We start from the raw sequence: 25,284 nt of genomic DNA, 5'->3' as shown, positions 1-25,284 counted from the left end.
CCAGGATGTCAGCAAGGCATCTGCTTAGAAAGGAGACAATCTCACAGATCTCTACCCTCTATCTGTTGGCAATAATGGAGTTTTCCACAGCTGTTTTGAGGATCTTGGGAGCCAGTGCTTTTAGCAGCTTTTATCCTGGCTTTCTCTCCCTGCAACCCAAACTCAGCAGGAGTGCTTCGGCCAGCTCTTCCCTCCTGCTCTTGGCCACACAGCACACAGACAGCTTTGCACAGATGTTGTGCTTGGATACAGGGCACCTCCTGGAAGAGATGTGTGGGTGCAGATTGCTCTTGCTCTGGCCAGTGCTCTTGCAGGGGAGGCACACATACCAAGGCTGTAGCCTCAGAAGCTGCACGTGGGGTGGCAAAAAGTCCCCTGTGGGAAATGCACTGTTTTGACAGGTACATGCTGCCAACCTGGCAGACCCCATAGGTCCTCCTGATGTCCTGCTCTGCTGTGAGGAAGAGTGGAAATCTTCCCACTGCACTCTTCTTCCACAGCTCAGCCTGCCCATTTGAGCGAGCCCTGGCTCATCGTTATCTGACTTCTGGAATAGTGTTTGTTCTGGCTTCTGGGGCTTGACTTGTTCAGTGAGATACATTTATAGTACAGTGGGGTCTACACTGCAGTCTTCATTTCCTAACTAAAGTATGCCACTAACATAGTCAAACTCAACTCAGTTGACTCTAGCACAGTTCTGCCTTTAAGATCTGCTGTTCTTTTTGCAAAGGTGTTTGTTAGCCACAGCTGTTTTTCTCATTGATTTCACAGTAGGGCTGCAGAAATGTTTGGGTTGGGACAGCTGAGAAGCAGCACAGGAGCTGGAACAAGGTACCAGTCAGCAGAGAGTGAACTCTGATTTTGTACACTGCTGCCAAATGTAGAATGGCCTCGTGAATTGAGAGGTGCTGGGTTCAGACTACAGACACATCAAAAATGGGTGCTCTTATTCCTAAGCAGTTATGATCCTTTTGCAACACAACTGTGTTTTGTGATGCAGATGGGACATAGAGCATGTCCTAAAAGATACATCTTTACTGCAGATAAGCTCTGCTGATGGAGATTACCCTGGTTTCGGGGTGATGAGCCATACAGCCATACCAGAGTGTAGTGGTGTATCTTCACAGGCTGGCTCTGCCACAGTAAACCGAGCTGCTTTCATTTTTTTGCGGTGAGTGGTGGGAGAGCTTGTCTGTCCCTTTGGCACATGGAGGAGTTACATGAAGGCACAGATGTATTGTCAGCACCCAAGTGAATAGGAACAGTTCAGAGGAGGTGGGTTACCAGACAGCACGAAAGCTGTCCCTCAGTTCTAGTAAACTTTCTGGCCTGTCTTCTTGACCAGACCACCCACCCCAGGTTTAAAACACCACCAAATCCAAGCACAAAGGTAAGGGTAATACCTGCCTAAGAGGCTAAAATAACCAGCAGTGAAGGTACTACCTCTATGGGCTGCCACATAGAGCATTTAATTCAGTGAATAGAGTTGGTGGCTCAGAGAGCATATGAGGGAGAAGCCCCCCAGCCCACGAGAGGTGAGAGGCAGCCCCACAGGACACACTGGGAGGTCCCTGCTGGGCAGCTGGTCCCTGGGCTAGCGACTGTGGCTGGCTGTAAGGAGCAGGGACTGAACAGCTTGAAGCTGCTGAAGGGACCCCCTCATTCAGGACAGCATCGGCACTGGTCCCACAGGGCATGTGGTGGCCACCTGAGAGTTGATAACAAATGAAGACCCAAACTTAAGTCCTGAGCCTGCTGCTTCCAAGTTTACGAGGTCTGTGTTTTACATCCACAGCCTTGGTAGGAGGGCACAAGGGAATGGCAGAGGAGGAGGTGTCTAGCAAGTACATTTCAGCATGCATGTTTCTTTTGAAACTGTGACTTTCAAGGAGATTAAGAAGCAGAGAAGGCAATTCCCATCTGTCTTTCCGTGAAAGGAGGTTCATCTCTCAGTGCAGCCAGAGCTATCTGCTGTGGCGGTGTCACGCTCGCACTTTGACAGGAAAGACAGTTTCCTTTTGACATATTTGACATTAAGTTGAAATGATTTAAATCTCTTGGGATTCAAGCAAAGTCTGGGGAAAGGAGGAATGGAAGAGACCATCCATTACGTCTTAACAGCAGCAATCCTAACGAGGACAGAGCTGCTACCCAGCTCCCATAAAACTCCCCACAGCCAATGCAGCATTGCAGCAAGAGGCAGAGGGCCCACAGCATAGGGAGTCTTTCCCTGGAAAACCAGCAAAAGGCAAGAGAGGAGCTGGGGTCCTCTGCTGAAGAGAATAACATTTTGGTCGCATTTATGCTGCTTCAAGCTGGCAGGGTTATGCTTTCCTCTTGGAATGATACTAGCAATCTTTAAGGACAAGTCATTCAAATCTCTCTAGAGCAAAATTATTTAAGCTGCTCCCCATGGGTTTTTGGCCAGAGCCGTGGCCTTGGATAAGGGGAGAATTCCTGGTCTCTGCTCTACACATAAAGTAGCAAACCAGGCAGCCCTCGCAGTTCAAATGGAAAATTTACAACTATCGTATTTGCTATAGGCTTTCGTGCAAACCACAGGACTGACTTTCAAAAGTGCTTCAGTCTGATCTCTGGGAGCTACAACTTTTGTTACAACCGCAGGGCTGTGACAGTAGGTGAGAGGGAACTGTAATACCCCGAATCACTCACAGTTAAGCACTGTCTGAGCTATCCTGGCTGAAGCCTTCTGCCTCACCAGCTTTTCCACATACAGAATTGATTTTCTGCATGAAACCAGACAGAGCGGAGTAGCTGGGGCTTAGACTCAGTATCTGGAGCATGCAAAATGGATTGACTTCTGAATTTGTAGTAATAGTAACAACTGAAGTGGCCCTGGTTGTTGTGGAGTGTAGCAGTTTGAAGAGAAAATGGAGGGAGAGGAGGTGAGTCTGGCTGCCGCAGTAGGGATTTGCACTGGTGTCTGCACCACCTCTGTCTCTGTGTTCGTCTGCGAACAGCGTGACAGTGCCGGCTGGGAGAGACGCAGGTGGAGGGTGATGCTGCAGCGGTGCCAGCACCTTGGGTGCCCACTCTATGCCTGCTCTGGAGGTCTCCAGGCACTTTTGCAATGAAAGCTGTGGAGAAATCTGCCGAGGCTGCCAGGAGCATCACAGGAAATGTTTAAAACCAGGTTGGGTTAAGACCACTGGGAGGCCCTTGGGAGTGGGAACCCACCTGAACAGCCAAATGGATGGTTCAGTAAGTGTCTTCTAGTCTAAGCTCCATAATCTGCACTGGCATCAGAAATATTTGCATCACTTGCTATTTTAAAAGTCCAACATTATGTTCAACCATAAGGTTGAACATACTCAAACCTAGGGCTATTTGCTGCAAGGCTGGGAGGGAAAGGGTGGTTTGAGATATGTTGAGATTCTTCCAAGAGAAACCCTGGTGCCTAACCTCGCAACTTCGGTAAACCAGAGGGTGGTTTTCCATCAATTCACAGAAAGCTGACTCTGTTTCCATTTCCCTGCCAGGCATCGACAGCCAGTGGATGCAGACGCTGCGGATGCACCAAATAGCAAAAGCCATTTCTCTCCAGCACGGCCACCCCCACAGCCCGACCACTGTCACCCACTACCTGCCCTACCTTCGAAGCCAGGACTCCTACGCCGCTGCCGTGAGGAGGACACGCGGCCCCGTCAGTTACCAGTTCACGTCCATCAGCCACTCCAGAAACTCCTCTCCCCTCTCGCACAGTTTGGTGAGAAACCTCTCAAATCTGCACCTGAACTCGAAAGGCAGCAGCACCTCCAGCACGGCCTCCGACACCCCTTCGGAGAGGGACAGGTCTGCCGGCAAAGGCAGAAACGCCTCGCACAGCGGGAACTCCCGCAGCTCCTCGGATGGGCGGTGCAGCGGGACCAGCTCCCCAGTGCCCCCCCGGCACTCGGGAAGATCCTGCAGGACTTCCTCACCAGTGGCCCCCCCGGCCTCCCAGCACCGCAGGTACCCCCGCAGCCCCCCCCAGCTCAAGGCCATCCCGGGCATGCCCCCGCAGGGTGAGAGCGAGCCCAGGAGGGGCGAAGGAGAGAGCAGAGTCAGCGAGGGGGGGTGGATAAAGGTGCAGCATGCAAAGAAGCCCCACAGGCAGACCGCCAGCAAGCCGGGGAAGGAGAGGCCCAAGGGGAGCTGGCGGGGCCGGAGGACGTTCTGAGGGAGGAATTTGCCCCTTTATTTAACTGAAGGTTCAACCTAGAGAAGATATGCCTGCTCCTATTTACTTCACCACACGGAAGCTGGGACACCACCTCCCTCGCTGGCCTGCGCAGCCCCGGGCCTGCCCATGGAAGGGGAGAGCTGCCCACCTCTCCTCCTGTCATGGTCAGTGCCGAGGGATTTCATTTGATTTTCTCCCCTCCGTTTGGCTGCTCGTGTTCTCAGCTGACTGGATAGCCACTGATTTGCTTAATATTTCAATAATAAAATCAGTAAGGCACAGCTGGGTGCCATAACGAAAGGCTCTCCTTTTCATCCTTAGGGAAGGAGTTGTGCTGCTACATCTTGCCTCGCTTATGTCTCCAGATGCCAAGTCCGGCTCTGAGGGGGTCTCCTCACCCCCTGTTCAATCTGCTTCTGCCAGGGCTATAGGAAAGAGGTACTATTTTTATCAAACCAGCATAGTCTGAAAAAACAGGAATGCAGGGAGATTTTTCTTCAGGTCCATTCCAGTAGCTTCACTTCTCCACTTCCAGCTTGCCATCCCCTCTCAGGAATTTCTCACCTCGCTCTTTACTAACAGCCCCAACACCAGCTACCCGACAGCACTGAGCACACTCTGTCACATACACGGTTGTTGTAATCAGAAGGAGAAACAAAATATAAGCTTTATTCTTTTGGGGAAAAAAATAAAAATAGAGGGAGAAAAAGGCGTTTCCTTTATCGTAGTTACATCTAACCCCACTGAGGTCTATGATAATGTTTTTCCCTGGGCAGCAGGCATTTTTTAATTGAATTTTTAAATGTGGCCAGACTGTGTCGCTTTTGTCTTTCAGTCTTCAGGTAGTAAAGACAAGGTCAGCAAAGTTTCTGATTAATGTGGTCTTTAGCTCCACCGAGAACAAAGACATAGCTGTAGACTCGCTTGTCGTCAGAAAGTTTCTTCTTGGCCTTTTCACTCCAAGCTGATTTCACACAATTAAAAAGGAAAAAAAAAAAGTTAGGGTTTCCCAAGATGCAAGAGGGGAAAAAAAAAGAAGAAACAGATAAAGGGAGCTGAACCCAAAGCAACGCATGATACCCTCTGAAAGCCAAGAAACTGTAAATTAGAGATGCCTTTGAACAAGGTGCTACATACCATCCATGCCAAGCAGTGCTTGCTGGCACGCAGTTGTGAGCGATGGTGGAGGAGCTGCTGGCTTGTCACCCCCTCGATGACCCCCATCACCATAGTCCTGTCACTGGATGCTCAAAAGGACATGTAAATTTCCTGCTCCACACAAAGGCCACTCCTGGGGGTACACGCAGCTCTCCTCCCTCTGATTCCCACCAGCCCCAATGAGTGCTGAGCCCCATGGTGGGTTTCCCAATACCTACCAGAGTGAACTGGAACACACATTTCATGAATTCAGGACAGGGTCCACCAAAACCAATGGAGCAGGACACAACTGATACCAAGTGTTGGGAATTGGATCTCTGTCATTTAAGCACCATTTCCTCTGACAACACTTAAGATCAGAAAAAATAGTAAGAAGCTTTACCTGGAAGTGAATGGGGCTGCACATGATGCTCTGTGATAACAGAGCTTGCCGCTTTCTTGTGGCTTCAAACTGGTTGAAAGCTAGGTAGTAACCCAGCTTCTGGCCCTGGTTTACTGAACCTGACAAATAATTTGGGGATGCGGACAATCCACCACTGGATGTTTCTCTGTCACAACTTAGCGGGACACTGGGATTTTGTCTAGGTTGGGGATCCTTCCCTAACATTTCTTGCCATGACCAAAATGGGCTGGAGCATACCAGCTGATAGTAACCACACCTGACAGCACTTGCTGGAAATGTGCTTGTGTTATTAAAATTTGGATATGAATCTCAGGAAGTGAGATCTTGTTTCACGGTTGGGCCTGCACAAATCCTAGAAAGAAACTGCAAGAGTTTGGAAAGTTACATTTCTCTTCCAAGGTGATGAAGATGGTGGTGTAGTTGTACACGTCTGAAAACAAGGCCCTACCCAGCAGACACTGTGGGCTGGTGGTGGCAATTCAAGATTTATCAGCTGCCTGTGGTTGATTGTCAAGATGTCCAGCAGGATTCCTCTGCTGTTTGTAAGCAATTTAATGCTGTGCCTAATTTTAATCTGCAATGCACTGTGTCCACATCTGTTGTATTAAAGCGTTCATTAGCATTTAAAGAAGGAGCGGATGGTATTGATCACACCTATTAAAATTAAACAATCATGCAATAGTGACTGATTAGAAATCCTTTTGCTGCAACAGCATTGCTGGTTAAAGCAACAGTGAGTGAACTCGTCAAAAAAAAACCCAAAACAAAAGTCTCAGCAAGTTCTAGTTTTCCGTCTCATTTTCATCACTCTTAATGTGGCTGCTCCCTATCTTGGTAATAATTCATTATAAGTCAAAATGTGCTTACATTTTCACCCCCCAGTACTTTATGAAGCCAAGCAATTTATTTCCATGTTTTACCAACACGCAGCTAGAAGATCGTGCACAGCGATGTGGAAAATCAGACTGTCTTGGGCAACTACACTTCAGCAAATGTCTGCTCTTTGGAAAGGAGCCATGCTGCGTTACCTTAGGGTTTTTGTACAAGTCTGTTAAAGCCAATCATATTTAAGTACCAGTAGGTCTAGATTTGCACACTAGGAGCTGGACACACTGCCCTCCATTCATACACATATCCTCGGCAGTGCTACACCCTCCCCCCATGTCTGACTTTGCAAGTGGCACAAAATATCACTGCTGTAGAGCCGCCCGTCATTTTCGTGGCTCTCCTTTCTCTTGGTCTTTGTATCTCCATGTGCTGATGTTCCTGTTTTCTTAATCCCCAAAAGGTACCTGCATTTTCCTTTTCCATAGTTCAAAATGCTCTGAATTATAAGAAGCTAGCTCTGGGATGCCTGCTGGAATGGATGATGAAAAATAGTGGAGAACTCATGAAGGCAAATTCAGAACTGGGCGTCCAAAGTGAGTGGGTATTTGCGTCCAATGGGGAGAACGTTTACAAAATCAGATTTTCTTTTTTTTTTTTAATTAAAGTGTGAGACTGTGACTGTCAGAGCTTACACAGCAACATTTTATTCTGGATCTTGAGTTGCGCTGCTCCCTCTGGATGCCAGATATCGGCAAAAAGGTTTCAAGGTGAACAGCAGTGTCTCTCTCCAGCCATTAGTTCTTAACCCTGCCGGTGGGTTGGGAGGGAAGAAGTGATGCTCAGCTCAGACAGGAAGAGCAGGTTAACCTCAGCATTATGGCCCTTGGTTTTCTGAAACCTTACAGGCTTTCGGCCCACAGCTGATATCCTCATGGCATGAACAAAAATGACGCTGAGGCTTTTTTTGGTTTTCTGCCAACAAAATGTGTGGTTCAATTTTTTTAAGCTTCTTTTTTTGTCTTTCCCATATACCTAAGGATGTCTTTAAAAAAAAAAAGAAAAAAAAAAGAAAAGAAAAACAGGAGGATGGAGAGCAGGCGCTTCACACTGAGGTTAGCAATCATTCTTCTTTAGCTCGGCAAGGTGTCCCAGAACTGGGTCTGACCCTGGTGGATATTGGCTTCCCAGTACACAGATTTCCCCAGCAGTGCTTGGGTACCTGCAGCTACTGTCAGCAGGACTGCTCGTAAGAGGCGAGTGTCCTGGGGACCCGCTCTGCAGAGGGACCGACAGCTAGCCCAGCAGCATGGTGTGGTGCTGCATGGGGAAGGGGCCAAGTGACTGCACTCTCGGGGTACGTTCCTTGTGTCCTGCAGGTCAGAGGCACGTATGCTGCTGTGCTGCAAACCAGCTGGCTGTACCAGCACCTGTGAAACTCTGCTCCTAAGCATAGCAGGCAGCATGTGAATGTGAGACTCCCTGGAGCAAAAACATTGCCCAGTCCTGCAAACACAGACTGCTTTTGTTCACATGCAGCCAGGGCTTGAGGGGGCTGCCCACATGCAACTTGCTCGACAGAGCTGAAGGCATTTCTGAAAGGGGGAGAGCTGCTCAGAGGGCTTTTGTAGCTGCTCATCTGCCTGGGTGGGGAAAGGATGAAACAGCAGAGTAACCCGTCTCCCAGCTCAACCCCTCACACAAGCCTTGCCTTTTCCCGCAGAGCCTTTGCAAATTCACAGAAGGATGATTGTCGCAGAGGTGACAGCCCACTGAACAGTCCAAGGGGCCCTGAAATCATAAACAACCCCAGGCTGTTCCTCACCCTAACCCCTTGTGACATGAGTAGACCGTCAATTCATCCCAGGGCAGCGGAGTTGCAGTGGTTGTTTTTTATGGCCCGGGCAGGAATTTCACCCAGGTCAGTGTTTGATTTGGACAGTGCTGTAATCTCTCTCTCTTGCAGCATTTCTAGTTGTTGCTTTGGCCTCATATTGATTTCAAAGCACGTACCGAAATGTTATGCCTGCACTGGGCTCATCAGGAAAATAAAAAGAAGTAATGGTCAGAGAGGGGAGATGGGGTGGCTGTCAGATCCCTTTTCGCTGGGGAACGAGGCTGTCAGGGTTTCAGCCTGTGCGACTGCTGCCACTGCGCTGTACTTCTGTGCTGTGGGGAATCTAGTCATACTGACTGGGTGGGATGGGACCTGATCATCCTGTACTGATGCTGCTGAGACCTGCCTGCAGCAGGGGGGTGCCAGTGGCCCCTCTGTCTCCCCATCTACACTCGGACCTCAATGATGCCATGCCAGCGGACAAAACACTGCCATGCCCCCAGGAACGGTGGTTTTCAGGGCTGGGGATCATGGATGTCATTGCTGCTGGTTGATTATTTCTGTGAAATGCTAGAGAAAGCAAGCCCAGTTCCTGTTCAGCTGGGAGGAGAGAGCGCCCATTCGCGCCTCCCCCCGCAGTGCTGCCACAGCTCAACTAACACCCCGTGAGAACCTGCTTTCTCGCTGGCATCAGTGTGAAACAAGGATGGGTGGTTTTGGACATTGTTTACTTTTTAAAGAAAATACTTGCTACTGCAGTTTTGCTCTTTCTAACCTGCTCCCACTGATTATTTTCTCGCAATTGGCCATGTCTGACAGCAATGCCACCCTCCCTGGGCACACACCAAAACCCCATACGCTGACCACAATCTGGCAGCTTGCTGAGCTGATTTAAGGAGCAGAAGTTGCCCAAACCCTCTGCATCCCCTTTCCCTCCTCACTCAGAGTGACAGCCCCTGGCCAGGGCACCCCTTACCACTGTCCTCCTCTCCAGCTCAGCTGATGCTGCTTAGGATCAAAATCCAAGTATTTTAAGACTTCCTATAAATCTACTGCCAAGAATACTGGACCATGCATCAACGAATAAGCACTTGATTTTTTTGATTGTGCTAGAGAATGCACTTTGACCTAATTATTATTATTATTATTACTTTAGGCTGGGAAAGACGGGCAGTTGCTTTTGTAATTGTAGAAAAACCCCAAACCGAAGACCTTCTGACATCTCACATCACTAAAATGGAACCAAATAGCTGTGCTACCTCTGAAAATTACATCTGACAGAATTATTTTCTGTATATGCATCCACCATAGAAGGGTTTTACATAATTTTCTTATCTAATGAAGTGCCAAAGCTTAGCAGTTCAAGCCAGTTTGTTGCAAAAAGTTAGAGGTTATGGAGGAGAAGTCTATTACGGCAATAACACTAATAAGGGTCTGCCAAGATCACGTTTGAGTACATGTAAATACAGGGCATTTGAGATTAACATCTCGGAGGACAGAGGAATGGCGCTGGAAGGCAGCGGCAGCCCAGGGTGGCCAAGAGCTGGGGGTAAAACGTGCGGCCCCTCTCTGCAGCTCCCACCGCAGCACCACCTACGCTCCCCTCAGCCGCATCCCACCGCTCATGCCCCAGCTGCCCACCTGCCCCAAGGGTCAGTGCATCCTCCCAGAAACTTCATGAGGCGGTTTTGCAGGTGGCGATGGACTACAGACACGAACACTGTGCTATGTAGAATGAAGTGGCTTAATATACCTGGGACTCAACATACACATTTATTTTCCTGCCTTAGCAAGAAAGGTGAGGGTTCCCTGCAGCAGAGAGAGGGCATTTCCCTCATGCTGTGAAAAAACCACAAGAAGGCCCTGAAACCTTGAGGTGTGCCCTGGGGACCCCCCAGCAGGCAGTAGTGAGCCTTGAAGGAGGCTTTCTACCTGGTGTCCCCCCCCTTCCTCCCTCCTGAGGGAGCTGCCAGGAGAGATGTCCCTGGGGTTAAGCCACCGCCTGTCCCTCCACTCCCATCCTTGCCCAGCAACTGCATCTCGCTGAAGGCTGGTGGAGGCAATGCAAATCAACATTCACAAAGAGGCAGCGGCACAGCTTATATAAAAGAGCAAAAAACCAGACTGCAGTAAGCATTTTTTATTATTTTCTGATAGCCTCCTGTTTCCCACAGCTATGCATTTGCGGAACATTTTGTAAGCAATTTCTTTATGAGACATGTGACTTAATCCATTTTGTGTTTTCAAAGGGAAATATAAATCAAAGCCCAAGAGTGAAAGGGCTGGGATCTTGAGCTTTTAAAAGTGGCTACTGCATATCAACAACAGCTACTTTTGATCAACATTTTTTGCTATGCATTTTGTGGAATGGCTACAGGATACTCAAATGAGCATTATAATTACACTCCCATAATGTGCATCACAATGCTCTGGCTCCGAATGATCTGCTACGATGTATACTTGGAATAATCATTAAGATTTCTATCAAAACTGACCACGTGTCAGCCATTCTTTTAGTGCGCTGATGAATATAGGTTCCTAGAGGCATTTATCAACTGCACTTTTTCTCTCCTTGGGCTCTATTTATGCCTTTGGTTTTCCTTCTCTTATTCTTCCCATTTTTATGGTCTCGACAGTTTGTGTCAAAGAAACATTGTATCGAATAGGATCAGACATGACCACCTTCAATTCAACATGCAGGATGCATCTCAACCCAGCCTTTACTAATAAGGAACTTACAGCAAAGCACAAGGAGATACAAACCTGTTAAATTAAAAGGAGAAAATCTGTTTTTCCTTGGAGAGAGAAAAAAGGAAAAAGATACTAATTGCATTGTGGAGGTATTTTGTGGAGCTGGTACAGTTGGTCTTGGCTATAAACTGATTATACATGCTAAATATTTAAATTTACATTTATTTTACAAATTCTGGTTCTACCTATCAGAGCACAATGTCTAAGTATTTACCGTTAAAAAGTACGTCATAAAAATTCATGTGCAGCAAACATGTAGAGGTCTGACTATAATTAAACCTCCAAAAGTGGCTATCCTCCTGCTTCTGTATAAGAACAAGTGTCCTTTCTGGGTTGCAATCAATAGCAGGTTACCTGATTATACACCTTATTATGTCTTGTAGAGTAGTGTTAGCCACCGGAGGGTGACATGTGAACAAATACATATGCTTGCATCAGATCTTTTACAGAAACACACCTTTCAAGAGAGAGAAAAACAATTAGTGTGTGTTATAGGTTACCGATTTACAATTTACATCATAAATCAATGTCTGATTATTTTACTGTAAAATGTTTTTAGCTTCATTTTGTTGCGCTAACCGTTTCAATAACACACTATAATTTGCTCAGATGAAGAGGTGATTGGACAGCTCTTACAGAAATTTTTAATTACTGTCATTAGTGGCTGCAATCTTATTCTTTTCTATGGAGCTAAGATACGTGTTATTGCATTGTGCTACAGGTACTCTGCAGTCGTGAGAATCCAAACTCTCCCTTTCCTCTGAAATACATGCATCTATAAATCTGTGTCACTGTGCAAGTCCCATCACAATAATTACTAGCATCACACAAACACTAATTAATGTATCCACATGCTATTTTAGGCAGGCAGAAATGTATTGCTCCAATTTAAAAAAAAAAAGGGGGGGTGGGAAACTAGAGCATAAAGTGTGTTTTCCATAGTTAAGATAGGAAGAGCATAGGAGAGCCAGGGATGGGGCAGCAGGGGTCCTGCCTCCAGAAAGAAAAGCTGTGGTGCAATGCCAACAGCCGAAATCTGTGGGGTGACATGGAGGACGGCGCTTATCCTTTGTCCCAGCAGAGCAAAGGTCACATTTACTGTTTCTGACAATGCAGCTATTGTTGTTGGAGGTCCATGTTCTTGCTACTGCTTGAAGCTCCTAACAAGTAAACAACTTTCATTCCCCTAGATGGATGCAGAAAGCATTGCACGCTCAATCTACTGCACGTCCCTCTGTAATTTCAGCCAATTCCCTTAGCAGGTCTTCCAAAAGCCACTACTATGTACTGACAACTAATTTCAGGGACAGACGAGAATTTAAGATACTATTTTCTTGGAAACACCTGATAAAATACTCAAGATAATCTTTGCTGACGTGAGCCCTGAGGGGTGAGCTTGCCCCACAGCTGGGCAGCAGGGGAGACAGAGGGGCTGGTAGCCCTGGACAGGCCATGCAGGACCTGCACGGGGGGACCAAATGGGCAGGGATGTTTTCTTCCACTCACATTAGCCTAATATGAGTGGCTGAAAATGCAGTGTTAACCCAGGTTCAGCTTTGCATGTCCTCAGCTATTGTAAATAGCTGGATGTAGGACAGTGGTGCTGCCTAAGTCTCAACAAACATTAAGAAACTTCTGCCATTACAGTAAAAGCCAGTTGGTTCAGTTTGTTCTGCCCATCCACCAAGGGCATCTGGGCCCTGCAGGGTAGAACAGGGGTGTGAAGGGCATGAAAATGAAAACAGAGGAATGACAGCGGCACAGGTCACAACAGCCGTCTCCTGAGTTACAGAGCTTCATTTGCTGGTACCCTGCACTGTACCGTAGGAAGGGAATCCCCTGCCCTTCACGTACTTCCCATTTTTCTTCTCCCTTTCCTGCCCCCTTCTACCTAATCCTCTGTAAAATATGTGAGCTGACATACACAATTTTCAATAAATTAATTCTTTTTCACATGTTAACAAAAAAAAAGCTGAAAATACAGTTCACAAAATGTCCTGCCCGGTTCCCCCATTAAGTCCTTGCTCTGGCCTATTAATTTTAAAGCCATTTGACTACATGTGTTGTTTGAAGAACGATGTTTCCATTAAGTGTTAAATGGAAGTATGGATTCAGCTAGCCCCATCAGTACTCCATAACATTTCATATGATGCTCTTAAAAGCTGTGAAGGTTGGCTACTTTTCTAGTAAAATCCTGATAATAATGATTCAAGATGTTAAGGGCTGTTACTGTTGAGAAACTGGATCTCTTAACTACATCAAAGTTCAAGAAACATCCCCCCTTCCCAGCTGAGCTGTCTTGGTTGGAAACCATCTGGGTGGCAATCCTCCACTAATGTGGATTTAGAGGAATCGAGTGTGGTCTGGTCTCCAGAGAACCAGGTTTAGTTCATCTGCTTTTGTGTGAGCACTGAGAAGCCAGCGGTGCAGGTAAGTATGTAATTATGGGCTTATTTAAAATGGAGATTCTTTTACACAACAGATTGCAGCGTGCGCAGGAAGAATAATGCCGACAGAAAATAGAAAACCTCCGCGAGGGCTCTTGTACTCTATTGTGCTGTAGCCTATTTACAGGCTTTGGCTTAGAGATGATTCGTGGTTTGCTTTACAGAGGCGCAGGTTTGCGTGTGGGTTGCACGTGCACGGGGCCTCCTTCCCTTGCACCGATTGCAATGGGGACTCGCCTGCTGTTGGGAAGGCACCTGGAAATGCTGAGTAGCTACAGTTGCACTGATACTGAGCCCTGCTCAAACCACAGGATAAACGGAGGATTATAGCAAACACTGGGGTCACAAATCCCATACAGCTTCCTCAGGGCTTCTCCCGTTACTATTGCTGCCAAATACTGGTTGCGCGGCAGTTATTTGCTGTGTTTAACGGCTGTATTTGATTTAATGCAATATTACAAATGTTACATAAAATGGTTTACAATGACCAATGATCTATTTTCTTCTGGCCTGTCTTCAAGTAATGTCTTGTTTGCAAAGAGCAACGCGGCCAACTTCTTCGTAAAATCCTGCTGCACGGCTGTAGTCCTGAGGGAGCAGAGGCAACGGCCGTCACCCACAACCTCACTCCTAACGCTGAACTGTGCTCGTGGTGCAGCAGCAAATAAGACTTCATTTACTGTGGCAACGCAGGAAACCATGCGTGTTGCTGGGTGGGTTTTTTTTAATACAGTGCACTTTTACTATCCCACTTGGCAGGCACTGCTGAACGCAGGGCCACTGCAGCCTCATGCTCTGCAGGGCCCCAAGGGGTGCTGGGTGCCCAGGGGGTACGCGGAGGCTGCCCCAGGCCTGGGGGCAGCCAGGACACCGGCCCCTGCCTTTACTTCGTGGAGAAACCCCCTCTGCCCCTGAAAACTGGCAGGTTTGGGGGTTCTATTTCAGAGCGCTAGGCGCAAATCCAGGTTTGGCACATAAAATTAAACATTTTTAAAATGAGAGAGAGAGAGTTAGAGACTACGTGGGCTCCCCCGGCCGGGGGGCCCTGGCCTCTCATCCCGCCGGGGCGACCCGGCGCGGGGCGGGCCTGGCCCCCGCGCGCGCCCCTCCCCTCTGGCACGCGAGTCCCGCAGCGTTCCGACCGGGAGCTTTTCGCGCCACAGGGCCAGGCCCTTGCAGCTCCACAAACCCCGCACCGCGAAGAGAAAAAAAAATGGGGTCCCCGCACTAACCCCTCCGTGGGCGGCCCGGGAGAGGATACAAGCTCCTTAGCAGGGGTGGGCGGGCGGGCGCGGGGCGAGCACGCCGGGTGCCCGATTCCCAGGGGGTGTCAGCTGCATCTGCCAGGACGCGGGCGCCAACGCGGGAAAGGCGCCGCCGGGCCCCGCCCCCCGCGGTTCCAGCCGCTTTGGCGCGAACCTTCAGTTCCCCGGTGCTCGCCCCGCCGCCGCCAGCATGGGTCCGTCGCGCCCCCAGGTGAGCGCTGCTCGCGGCGGGGGGGCTGCCCGCCGGGTTCGCGGCACGGCTGCGGATCGCCGCTGCTTGCTGCTGGCGGCGGGCGGGCGGGGGGGGGGGGACGGTTGGCAGTGGCGCTTTCGCGGGGCCCTGCGGCGTCTCACGGCCGGCGCGCGCCGGGCTGCGGGGAGGCTGGTGGGGTCGGGCGGGGCGAGTGTTTGGGCTGGGGCTCGCCGGGCATCCCGGCGGAGCGGCGTGGGAGCAGCCCCGCCACGCGGACCGGCAGTCCCGGGTCTCCTGCCCCGCCGCGGTGCTGGGACTCCCCGTGCCCCGCGCGCGGCGGTGCCCTCGCCCGCCTGACCAGGACGGGACGGGACGGGGTGGGGGGGGGCCCGGCTTCGGAGCCGCGCTCGGCGGGGGGCAGGCGGCCCGGCGCCAGCCCCCCAGCGCCCTCGCTTTCTCCCTCTCGCCTGGCGGCTGCCCCGGGCGCCGCTACGACGGGGGGCGCGAGGGCGGCCGTTGGGCGGCGGCGCGCGGGGGGCTGCCGTGGGGCGGGGGGGGGGGGGTGGGGGAAGGTACCTCACGGCAGGGGGGAGGGCGGCCCCGCTGTGCGGGCGTGGAGCCCGCGGTCTCGGGGGAGCGGGGCGGTGGGGGTCGCTGTGGGGCGCGGAGGCGGGCGGCCCCGCGATGTGGGGCGGCCCCGTCGTAGCGGGAGGCGGGGAGAGCGGCCCTGGCCGGCGTGAGGGGCCGCGCCCGAGGGGGGAAGGCGTGTTTGCGTGCCGATGGCGGTCCCGGGTCTCCTGGCCTGGGCTTCGCAGTGCTGGCCGGCCCCGTGCTGGAGGTCCGCCGGTGCAGCCCGGCCTGCCGCGGCGGGGTTTCTCCGGCTGGGCGCTCCCTTAGCCGCGGCAGGCGACGCCAGAAACGGCCCCTTTTGTGTCTGGGGTCGCGTCCGTGCCAGGCCGGGCCGGGAGGCTTTTCTGTTCCTCGTCAGCACCGGCAAAACTGTGAAGCGTGGGCAAGCCTCCGGGGTCCTGCGAAAAGCAGCCTGCTGAACGGTGCTGGGGAGAAGACGGAGGTGTTTAAATTGCCCTGGCTAGTTACTGTTTAAGCTGTATTTAGAAAATATTTGGCCCGGTCGGTTGGGCCTGTGAACTGGTATCTGTTAAAGCGCTTGGACTTGGGTGGCGTCTAAGTGTGGTTGCAGCAGGCTTGGCCTTAGGGTCGCTGCCACCCTGGGGGGGTAAAATGAGACATTGCCAGTAGAAACAGTCCCTGGGAAATGAAGACCTGAGGCTCATCAAAAAAAGATGTTTCAGCCTGGTAATAAAATTAACAAAACATCAAGCTGTTGTGTCTAGAACAGTTGTTTCCATGCTCCCCTTTTCTGTGGATATGATCCTTAGTCCCTTTCTTAACAGCTGCAGTGTATTTAGTGTGTGCCTCAAACTAAAAGTAATTAACAAATCAGAGGAGATTTCTAGGTACTATTTGTGTACTTGTATTTTTTTCCAGCATTGTCTATAATGAGTGCAGAAGAATATGATTTTTGTGTATATTTCCACGTGGCTGTTTGCATAAAAGAAGTATGTCTAAATACTGAAAAAAACTCCTCTATAGCAATGATCAGAAATGTATCAGAGCAGAAACTATTCCCATTTCTAACTTTGGCAATTCTTTTGAAGCTGCTGATAATTCTGCTGACTTGAATACAAGACTGTTAAACATCCTAAAATGTTCAGACCTCCTAAACTTCAATTTAAGGATGTTCTTAAAAGCTAGTGTGCTACAGTAGGTCTGTTTTATTAATTGTGTTGACATTGTCCTTCTGCAGCGCCGAGCTTGTTCAGGAAGGAAAAACTTCATGGTATTCCGAAATACGAAACTGATTCCCATGGAAACATCCTCATCCTCCGATGACAGTTGTGACAGTTTTGGTTCTGATAATTTTGCAAACACGGTAAGTGCAGTATAAGAACAAATAAAACTGAGTGTGCAGTGCTAGTAAAGCTTGCAAAAATGTAAAGCTAGTAAATGTTTTGTGCAGGATTAAAACCACTTGTTCTGCTTATGTTTTTGTATAGTAGTTATAAATCTATGCTATATGCTGTAATTTCATTTCAGTCTTCACTTGTGCTTCTAGGTGGTAATTGTTGGAAACAAATTAGCTATTTATTCTAGCCTTTGAAATGTCACCTAACCTAACATGCCTGATAATTTGCAACTGCGGTTCTGAAACCCTTTGTTAAATGCCTTAACTATTTTTTTTCTTTATTAAAAAAGATATTTGCTTATAGTGCACTTGTAAACGTGAATCGTTTTCTGTACAACTTCAGTTAAAGGATATTTTATTCTTCATAGAAACGCAAGTTTAGGTCTGATATTAGAGAAGAACTGGCAAAAATTTTTCATGAAGCCTCTGATGATGAATCCTTCCCTGGTTTTTCAGAAAACGAGATTCAAGATGCATTGGTAAGACAGTTGATTTTAGGTGGCAATTTTAAATTCAAATTCTTACACATTCTTAATTGAAAAATAATGACAGCTTCAGCTTGATAGTTGAATGTTGTCAGAAAGAAGTATCATTTTATTTAATTTAATGTACGATCTAAGTAGTCATGGTTTCATTTTCTTTTTGCATCAGTAAAAAGCCCCCAAGCTTTGCAAGTTCAGAATAAAATCTGCCATATGGATTTTGAAATATAATATCTCTTAAAACTGTCCTTGCTGGATGTTACTCTTTTAGACTCTTAACGTTTCTGGTTTCCTCAATATGAAATATTATGCTATCCCATGGATTCTGGCAAACCTGAGAAAAATTTCTGTGTATATTGACATGCAGTCAGACCTGCACTCTGACAGCGTAACAGGAAATGCTGTGCTGCTTTAGCAGTAGAGAAATAGTGATAGGTGGTGAAATCTGTCTTCCTGCTTTTCCTTGACATCAGTGCAAGAGCAGTTTTATTGCTTAAAAAGACCAATAGTTGGTGTTTAGTAGTGAAGACAGTAGTAGTACCATGTTTGGCATAAAATAGGTTTGTCGTAACTTCAGAACATGCTGAAGAATGACTAGAAAAGAATGTCTTACTGGAAGAGGACGTGTCTGAGTTAAATAATAGACAACAGTAAAGAGAATAAGTAGGAGACAAAGCTGGAATAGATATGTAAGAAAAAGGAATCAGAACCATATACCTGGTTTAATAAAAACCCTGTACAAATAAGGATTGCCATTTGAGACTGATGGTCTATGCATATGAAGCAGGAAGCCTGTTGTTACCTATAACCAAAATAAGACTGTCTTACTGAGTCTAAACGTAAAAGTCAAAGCCTATTGCGAAAATGGGCTTTTGACTAAAGAAATTAATTTCTGTCCTCGCTGAACCCTTGGTTCTTGCAAAAGTTTTAAGCAAAGCATCAGAATTCAAAGATAAGAATATACTGGGATTTTATTCATAATTATTTCATTGACTGGCTCTAGAAGTAAGTTTTTACTTGATAGCGTTGATACTGCGAGATGGCTATTCTTGACAGCTTACAAACTTGGGTTTGACCCTGTGCTGAGAACTGTGTAGTGGCTTTTTTTACAGCCAAATACAATATGTTGCAAAATAGAGCCCTTTAAAGGCAATTCTCTTTCTCGCACTTGCACACAAACTATCTTTGCTGTTAGACCTGCAAGTGACAGTTAAGACTGCTGTAACTGAAACCAAGCTTTTTCTGATGTGTTGCGGTGTACAGTGTGGTTCTCCCTGAGAATTTTTTATCCCTGTGTCCCCTTCTCCTCCTGCCCCCTTCCCTGCCTCCCCCTTAAAATATGCTAGAGCAATAGGACTGGAGATTTAAACATCTAGATTTCAGCCAGATAGCCACTTTAACCACCCCCAAACAAACTATTGTTGAACTGTATTTAATTGCAGAGCAACTCACTTGGTTTTATATGCTTCCATTCTGGTTTGTTAACAGAAATTGGAATCAGATTCAGAGGAGAATGATACAAGTGCTGAAAGTGAAGTAGCTCAGAGAAGGCAGAAATGCCCTATTCCTCTAAAAGTAGCCATGAAGTTTCCACCTCGAAGATCGGAGAGGAGGAAGGGTGCGATGGAACTTCTTCCTGAAAAGCTGATGCCTGCTCCAGATTCAGACTCTGACTCTGAAGAAAAGGGTGCCATGTTTTTAGAAAGAAGAGCTTTAAACATAAAGGAAAACAAAGCAATGGCAAGTATTCAATGTCTCCCTGGGGACCACCCCTTCTCCCCTGCCTTTCCTCCCCTTTGGCTCATTATGTGAATGCATTAAGAGGACTTTACATTCCTAGTATTTAAATCTGATAGTTTATGTCCACTGGCATGTGAAAATCCATAGGCTAAGTACTTCAGTAAAAATCTACTGGCTGCAAGCCTAAAGAACAGGGCATCAACATAATACGTTTGAGCTTTTTCAAATTACTTGCAGTCACTATAACATAAATAAGACATAAAAGTAAAAAGTTGAAGAGTAACTGCATTTTCTGTAAGTAATTGTACTTCTAGCCAATTGCCCTAATCTAATAGTCTGTAATAGCATATAAACACCCTTTTAAGGCTCTGCTTCCTTTTTCTTTCCCTTGTTAGCTTGCAAAACTAATGGCTGAGTTGCAGAATGTTTCTGGTATCTTTGGTGGGAGAAAATCATTGCCAACTGTCAGTCATGTAAGTATAAATTTAGTTTATAAGTAGTTTATAAGTAAGCCTTCAGATTTCTGAGGGTCAAATTCTGACATTACAAAACAGGACTCTCAATTAAAAAACTTAACAAATGATGTAAATCTAAGTTCAGTTGAGAATTTTATTGCTTCCTAAAACAGGCATCCTCATTGTGCAATTCTCTTTTGATTTACCACTGTATAAAGCAGAACAGATAAATTCATAAAGGTTAGGTGTCTCCACAGGCCAATAAAACTAGAGAAGGTGCTGTGTAAATATGTATTTATGCAAAGGCTGGAGATAAGGGGGGCAGTTCAGACTTTGAAGCTCAAGCATGAATATTCTCTGAGTTCCGAGCCTTGAAGAAAACCTGACATTTGGCCTAACTAGGTCCTTAAAGAAGGTTGTGTTGTGAATCGGCAGTGTAACAAATTTCACTGCTAATTTACCTGTAAGCTGTGTGGAGGTGGGAACAACGCTCACAACTCCTCGTAGACACGGGTTCTGCTGCTGTGTGGGGGAATTATTGTATCTTATACCCGCATGGACACGAACTTGCTTTTGACTATTTCTCTGCAGCTAGCAGAATGCCCAGGATGAATTTGCCAAGAATGTTTTTACCTTGTGTTTTCTGATTTGGGACGGGGCGGAGACTTCATCTATGGGAAAGACAGAAGGAAGGCATGTCTTTTGGGGGAGGAATTCATTGTAGGGACAGGAGCTGTCTGGGTTTTCACCCGTTCCATTAGGGGCTTTTAAATTTCTCCAGGGACCAAAGCGACTTCCAAGGCGTTCATTGCCCAGAAGTGCTTTGAGGAGGAACCCAGACCGAAGTTCTCGACCTCACACAAGATCCAGGTCCCTGATTGAAGGTCCTCCTACTCCGTTACCAGAAGAGGAAGATGATGACCGGTACATCTTGGTGAGAAGAAGAAAAATGTCTGATGAAGACCTGGAGGTATGTTGAGGTTCTAGTTCTCCTGTTGAAAGTTGATCATGAAGGTGGTTTTGTATCCCTTCAAGAAAATAGCAATTCATACAGAGTTGATCAAGATTATGAGTATGCCATGGCCTGGGAAGAAGTACAGAAAATAGCATGTTGTATGTGTTCTCCATTTCCCTCCACCTTGTCCTTGAAAAATCACTTCCTGTTGCACTCCAGCAGGAATTAAGCAAGATCCAATAGCATTTCTGCACCCTGAAAGTGAAAGATCAAGTGAAGGTGCTAAAGCCGCATCTGTATCATATGTCTTTGCAAAGATCTATTATTGCTTTTTTAAATATATGATGGGTATTTGAGACTTTGGCATTGCTTTGAAGATCCCCACCTTGTTTCTGTAGAGTTTTTGCTGAAACTAATACTAAAAGTATTGTGTCTTCACTATTCAGCATGAAGCCCGAACTCCCAGGAGGGGTCACCGTGGTGCCATGGCTTTTCCACACATTGTGCGCCCAGTTGAAGAGATAACAGAGGAAGAGCTAAATAATATTTGTGGCTCTGCAAGAGAGAAAGTATATAACAGGGCCATGGTAAGTATATTCCAGCTTTATGAAATGCATACTTTGTGAAGTCATTTTCTTGTTATTCCCTGCTTGTGGTTTAGCATCAAATAGAGCAGACTCCCTCTCACTGAGAGGAGGGATGTGATTTTTTTGGGAGAAGTATGCCTGAGATCTTGAAACATCATCTCGTACCTTTCCCTGAATTTATAGAATGGCCTTTGCCAAGACAGTTGGCTTGCTTTCACCCTGTAACTGTAGTATCTAGGTGGTACTAGCTGAGGAGAATGATTAACAGACACTGAAGATGCAATGTTAAAACAATCTTGGTTCAAACTTGCAAGGTGGCTTTCTGTTTCAGGTTAAGCACTGCTAGCTGCCAAAGCGATTGCTTGTTAAATGCTCTATTCTCCTAACTAAAGAGCCGTCTTTAACGTCTTGTTTCCTGAACTAATTTCCCTGTGTTCTAGGGATCCACCTGTCATCAGTGTCGCCAAAAAACCATAGACACCAAGACAAATTGTCGTAACCCTGATTGCGTAGGCGTACGGGGCCAATTCTGCGGGCCATGCCTCCGCAATAGGTATGGTGAAGATGTCAGAATGGCATTGCTGGATCCGGTAAGACAGTTTTGAATATTGGCTTTATTGTGCTTAACTTGAGCAGAGAGGTGCATTGGTTATTCATAGTGAAAGAGTTTCAGCAATGGAACTGCTTACAGTGCTGTAGTACATAATGCAGTCCTGGTTTGATTCAAACTGAATCACGGAACCTTGTGTTGTATAGAACTCATTGTAGTTACTACTTCTGTAGCTTTATTTGCAGGAGTAAACTACGAGAGCAGAGCAGCTGCCAAAATATTCTTGTGTTTGAGCATCAGAATAGTGTTCCTGTGGTTATGTGCAAGGCAGGCAAAGGAGAATTTGATCCCTTAGACTGAAGAATTTGTACTCTTGCACTGCTTTAGACAACTTCTGCAGCGCTGATGTTCACTTGCAAACCTGGTGCAGAGCAGGGTCCTCTTTGAAGTTGCGAGTGTGAATTGTGTCTGGCATTCCTGTTCATTTAAAAAGGCTTGTTGTCTGTCTTGTCTAGACCTGGAGGTGCCCGCCATGTCGTGGAATCTGCAACTGTAGCTTCTGCAGACAGCGAGATGGCCGATGTGCTACAGGTGTCCTGGTCTATCTGGCCAAGTACCATGGCTTTGACAATGTCCATGCCTACTTGAAAAGGTAAGTATGCCATTGTGTCAGTGGCATGGCTCTGCTCTGAGTGGGATAAGCAGCTCAAAACTGGGTGAGGAGAGCTCTCCACATCCCAGTTTGTCAGGTAGATCTCAAGATCAGTCCATGTTGCCTTTAGAATCTGAGATTTTGCCATATGATTTTTCTGACATGTTGGTTCTTACCCAAAACAAGTGGTGTATCCACTCTGTCTTTTGGCTCTCAGCTTCAGCTGTGTTTATTGTCAGGGCTTCCATTAATTTGTCTATAAAGAGTTTCCACACAGTGTTTTGCTATGAGCTAACTCATGTTTCTACTTGTCTTTCAGTCTGAAACAAGAACTTGGAATGGAAGACTGAAGCTGTGACTGCCTTTAAATTACGTACTTTTTCACCAATGTCATGTTATTGCCTACAGTGAATTGTTTAATCAAATGAGATTACAAAGCCAGTGCCTGCCTTCCCTCCCCTTTTGGGTAAAAAAGGCTAAAGAACTTTCACTTATCTCAGTGCAAATCAGACTTGGGAAAACTGTTTAATGAAGGTCTCTGCCCACAGGCCATTGTTTTCTTTTTAAACAACTTTGCAAATTGGATAGCATCAGTCCTTGCTTTCATGCCAATAACTTTTTTTTTTTTCCTGAAAGGAGATGGGGCTTTAAGCCATTAGGGTTTTATTCATGCAGTGATCTGTGATGCAGGTTAATTTATGCTTTTAAGTTGATCACAGAAAGATACAGATGTTCTGAAAATTCAGGGCCCTGTTCCCCACAGAATCAAGTGGGGAAAGGTATGTGCTTAACTCCAGGCCAACTTCTGCTGCAATACAGACTTACTGAACATAAATGATCAAACAGAAGCTAGGAATTCTCTAAAACAACAATGCATTCTTAAGTTCAAAAAGGAAGCCCTAAAAGTTGCAGGTGAACAGTCTCCAAGCACTAATATTTGGTTTTATAGAGTACTCAAAGTGCACGTTGGCCATTTTAAGGGAGATTCTCCAAGTGACTTAAAAAATGCAGCAGCAGCAGTTGGGGGTGGCACTTTGTATTTTTGCTCAGATGAGAGGCCGCTGCTGAAAACTTCCACAGCACTAGACTATTGCCTGTTGTTGAGTGATGTGAATGTACTGGTATACATTGTGGAGTGACTGCTCTGTCTAAAACAAAATGTACCCTTCGTTAAATTACTGGGTTCTCTTCTCCCTGCTCTTGCTGCAACTGCAGAACTGCATCTTTGCAGAATCAGCAGCAGTGGTCCTGGGGAAGAGGGATGCCTCCACACCAGGGTTTGGTTAAGTAGAGGGGTAGTGGTTCATGTGGCTGTTGGCCAACTACAAGTGGATGAAAGATGGTAATTTGTTGAATTTGGTTATCATGAAAAGGGCCAATGATAAACAATGACTGGAATCAGAAGCCTGATTTATTTTACCTCTGAAAAAAATTAAAAAGCAAGGACTTTCTAAGCTACAGTCCAGCTTAAAGTAAGTTACTCTTCCAGTTGCATGGAGCAGCATAGACCTAAATAGATAAATGTTCTCAGGAGACACCCTAATTGTAGTAACAGATGAGGAAGAATGATTGCCTCATCAAAAAGGCTTTTAAAAATAAATAAGGGGAGATGTAATGGGTTGCATACAGTTTGTGAGCACTTACAAATGTGGTTAGTGCTGTGGTCTCTCTTAACAGTCCAGCCATATTTCTGTATCTGGCTCTGCATGATTATAGTATAGAGGATATTTTACGTGATGTTGTTAATGAAGCCATGAGTACAGCAAAAATGGAAGTGAGGAATTCTAATGTGCTGTGTGGATGGGGTCTTGTGTACTCAGTGCTCTAGAAAAGAAGGTGCCATGAAAATTGCATTTGGAGAACCACAAAAGTGTATAAATGCGCTTAGTTTGGTTATGGAAACTACTGTATTAGCTTTGTATAACGTTTAGAATGCAATGTTATAAATAATGTACAGTTGAATAGTAGAAGAATCAACTTGCTTTTATTGAGCACTAGAACAAAACATGGGTTTAGGCTTCTCTGCTTGCACAGTATTTGCACTGTGTGTATACATAATGATCTGCAGTTTGTACCTTTCTGGGAATTACATCAGTGTGTGTGGGAGGGGAGGAGAGAGGAATTTAGAAACAAAAGCTATTTATGTCTCAGAGTTGCAGTTCTGTTTCATAAATCATCTGTCCTATTGAAAATCTCCTGTCCTCTCTTTGTCTGTTTTTATAGTGTGAATAGCTGTGCAATCTGAGGTGGAGAGTGCTCTACCCTCTAGGTACATTTCATGAAGAAGAAACTCTAGAAATAGATGTTCTGACAGATGAGTGATTTTTTTTTTTTTTTTTTTCCCCCTCTTAATGGCTGGGATTGCCTTCTGATTGCTAGAGTGTGAAAGGACTGTGCTAAAAGCAAACCCTTGTGTCATATCACAGAGACTGCTGTATTTCTTAAGATCTACAATGTTCTGTACAAAGTTTTTTATTTTGAAAATAAAAAATTTCTGCATTAGAATTTTTGCCTCTGAACTGTTTTAAAGTCCGTTAAAGCTGTACTTAGACTTTACCACCTTTCAGGTAAACTTTTGTTGCAAAGTAAAGAAGTTGGTTGCTCCCATCGTTCCTGCGGGAGCAGTGGGACTAGGACATCTTTCTTTCCCCAGCCCTGTGTCCCTGAACCAGGCTTGCTCTGATATTCATGCTGCTTGGGTTGAATTGTTTGGTACCTGATGACTAGCTTGTGGTGGTAGAAATACATAGGTGCTGAGTTCAGGCGAGATATAGACTTTAAGCACAGTGCTATATGCTTACTCTTCTGCGCTTT

The 25,284-nt window shown here is 46.5% G+C and overlaps 2 protein-coding genes across 3 annotated transcripts in view; both read left to right on the top strand.

The window, feature by feature from the left end:
- Positions 1–4,483, top strand: part of MAP3K20 (mitogen-activated protein kinase kinase kinase 20) — a 95,560-nt gene extending 91,077 nt beyond the window's left edge. Inside the window, exon 20 of the mRNA XM_052791194.1 lies at positions 3,501–4,483. Coding sequence (XP_052647154.1) covers positions 3,501–4,180 — 680 coding nt within the window. The 3' untranslated portion in view covers positions 4,181–4,483. The remainder of the gene's footprint in view (positions 1–3,500) is intronic.
- A 10,494-nt stretch (positions 4,484–14,977) lies between these two features.
- Positions 14,978–24,975, top strand: CDCA7 (cell division cycle associated 7). Of its 2 annotated transcripts, none has more exons than XM_052793344.1 (10): positions 14,978–15,080; positions 16,891–17,016; positions 17,418–17,528; positions 19,020–19,271; positions 19,667–19,744; positions 20,508–20,696; positions 21,128–21,268; positions 21,709–21,858; positions 22,334–22,470; positions 22,790–24,975. In XM_052793344.1, the coding sequence occupies exons 1-10, from the start codon at positions 15,060–15,062 to the stop codon at positions 22,818–22,820; spliced, it is 1,236 nt and encodes a 411-aa protein (XP_052649304.1). In that variant the 5' UTR covers positions 14,978–15,059; the 3' UTR covers positions 22,821–24,975. The 2 variants fall into 2 exon arrangements, with proteins under 2 accessions (XP_052649304.1, XP_052649305.1); XM_052793345.1 differs by lacking the exon at positions 14,978–15,080 and adding an exon at positions 15,894–16,379.
- Positions 24,976–25,284: the final 309 nt, after the last annotated feature.

Source organism: Harpia harpyja, chromosome 7, assembly GCF_026419915.1.
Source record: "Harpia harpyja isolate bHarHar1 chromosome 7, bHarHar1 primary haplotype, whole genome shotgun sequence".
Classification (NCBI taxonomy): domain Eukaryota; kingdom Metazoa; phylum Chordata; class Aves; order Accipitriformes; family Accipitridae; genus Harpia; species Harpia harpyja.
The sequence above is the reverse complement of the archived record's forward strand: the minus strand, read 5'-3'. Positions and strand labels throughout refer to the sequence as shown.

Excerpts from the sequence above, each read along its gene's own strand:
- CDCA7 (XM_052793344.1), top strand. The coding sequence starts at position 15,060 with ATGGGTCCGTCGCGCCCCCAG. Across the intron at positions 15,081-16,890 it reads TGGGTCCGTCGCGCCCCCAG|CGCCGAGCTTGTTCAGGAAG; the intron begins GTGAGCGCTGCT and ends GTCCTTCTGCAG. Across the intron at positions 17,017-17,417 it reads CTGATAATTTTGCAAACACG|AAACGCAAGTTTAGGTCTGA; the intron begins GTAAGTGCAGTA and ends TATTCTTCATAG.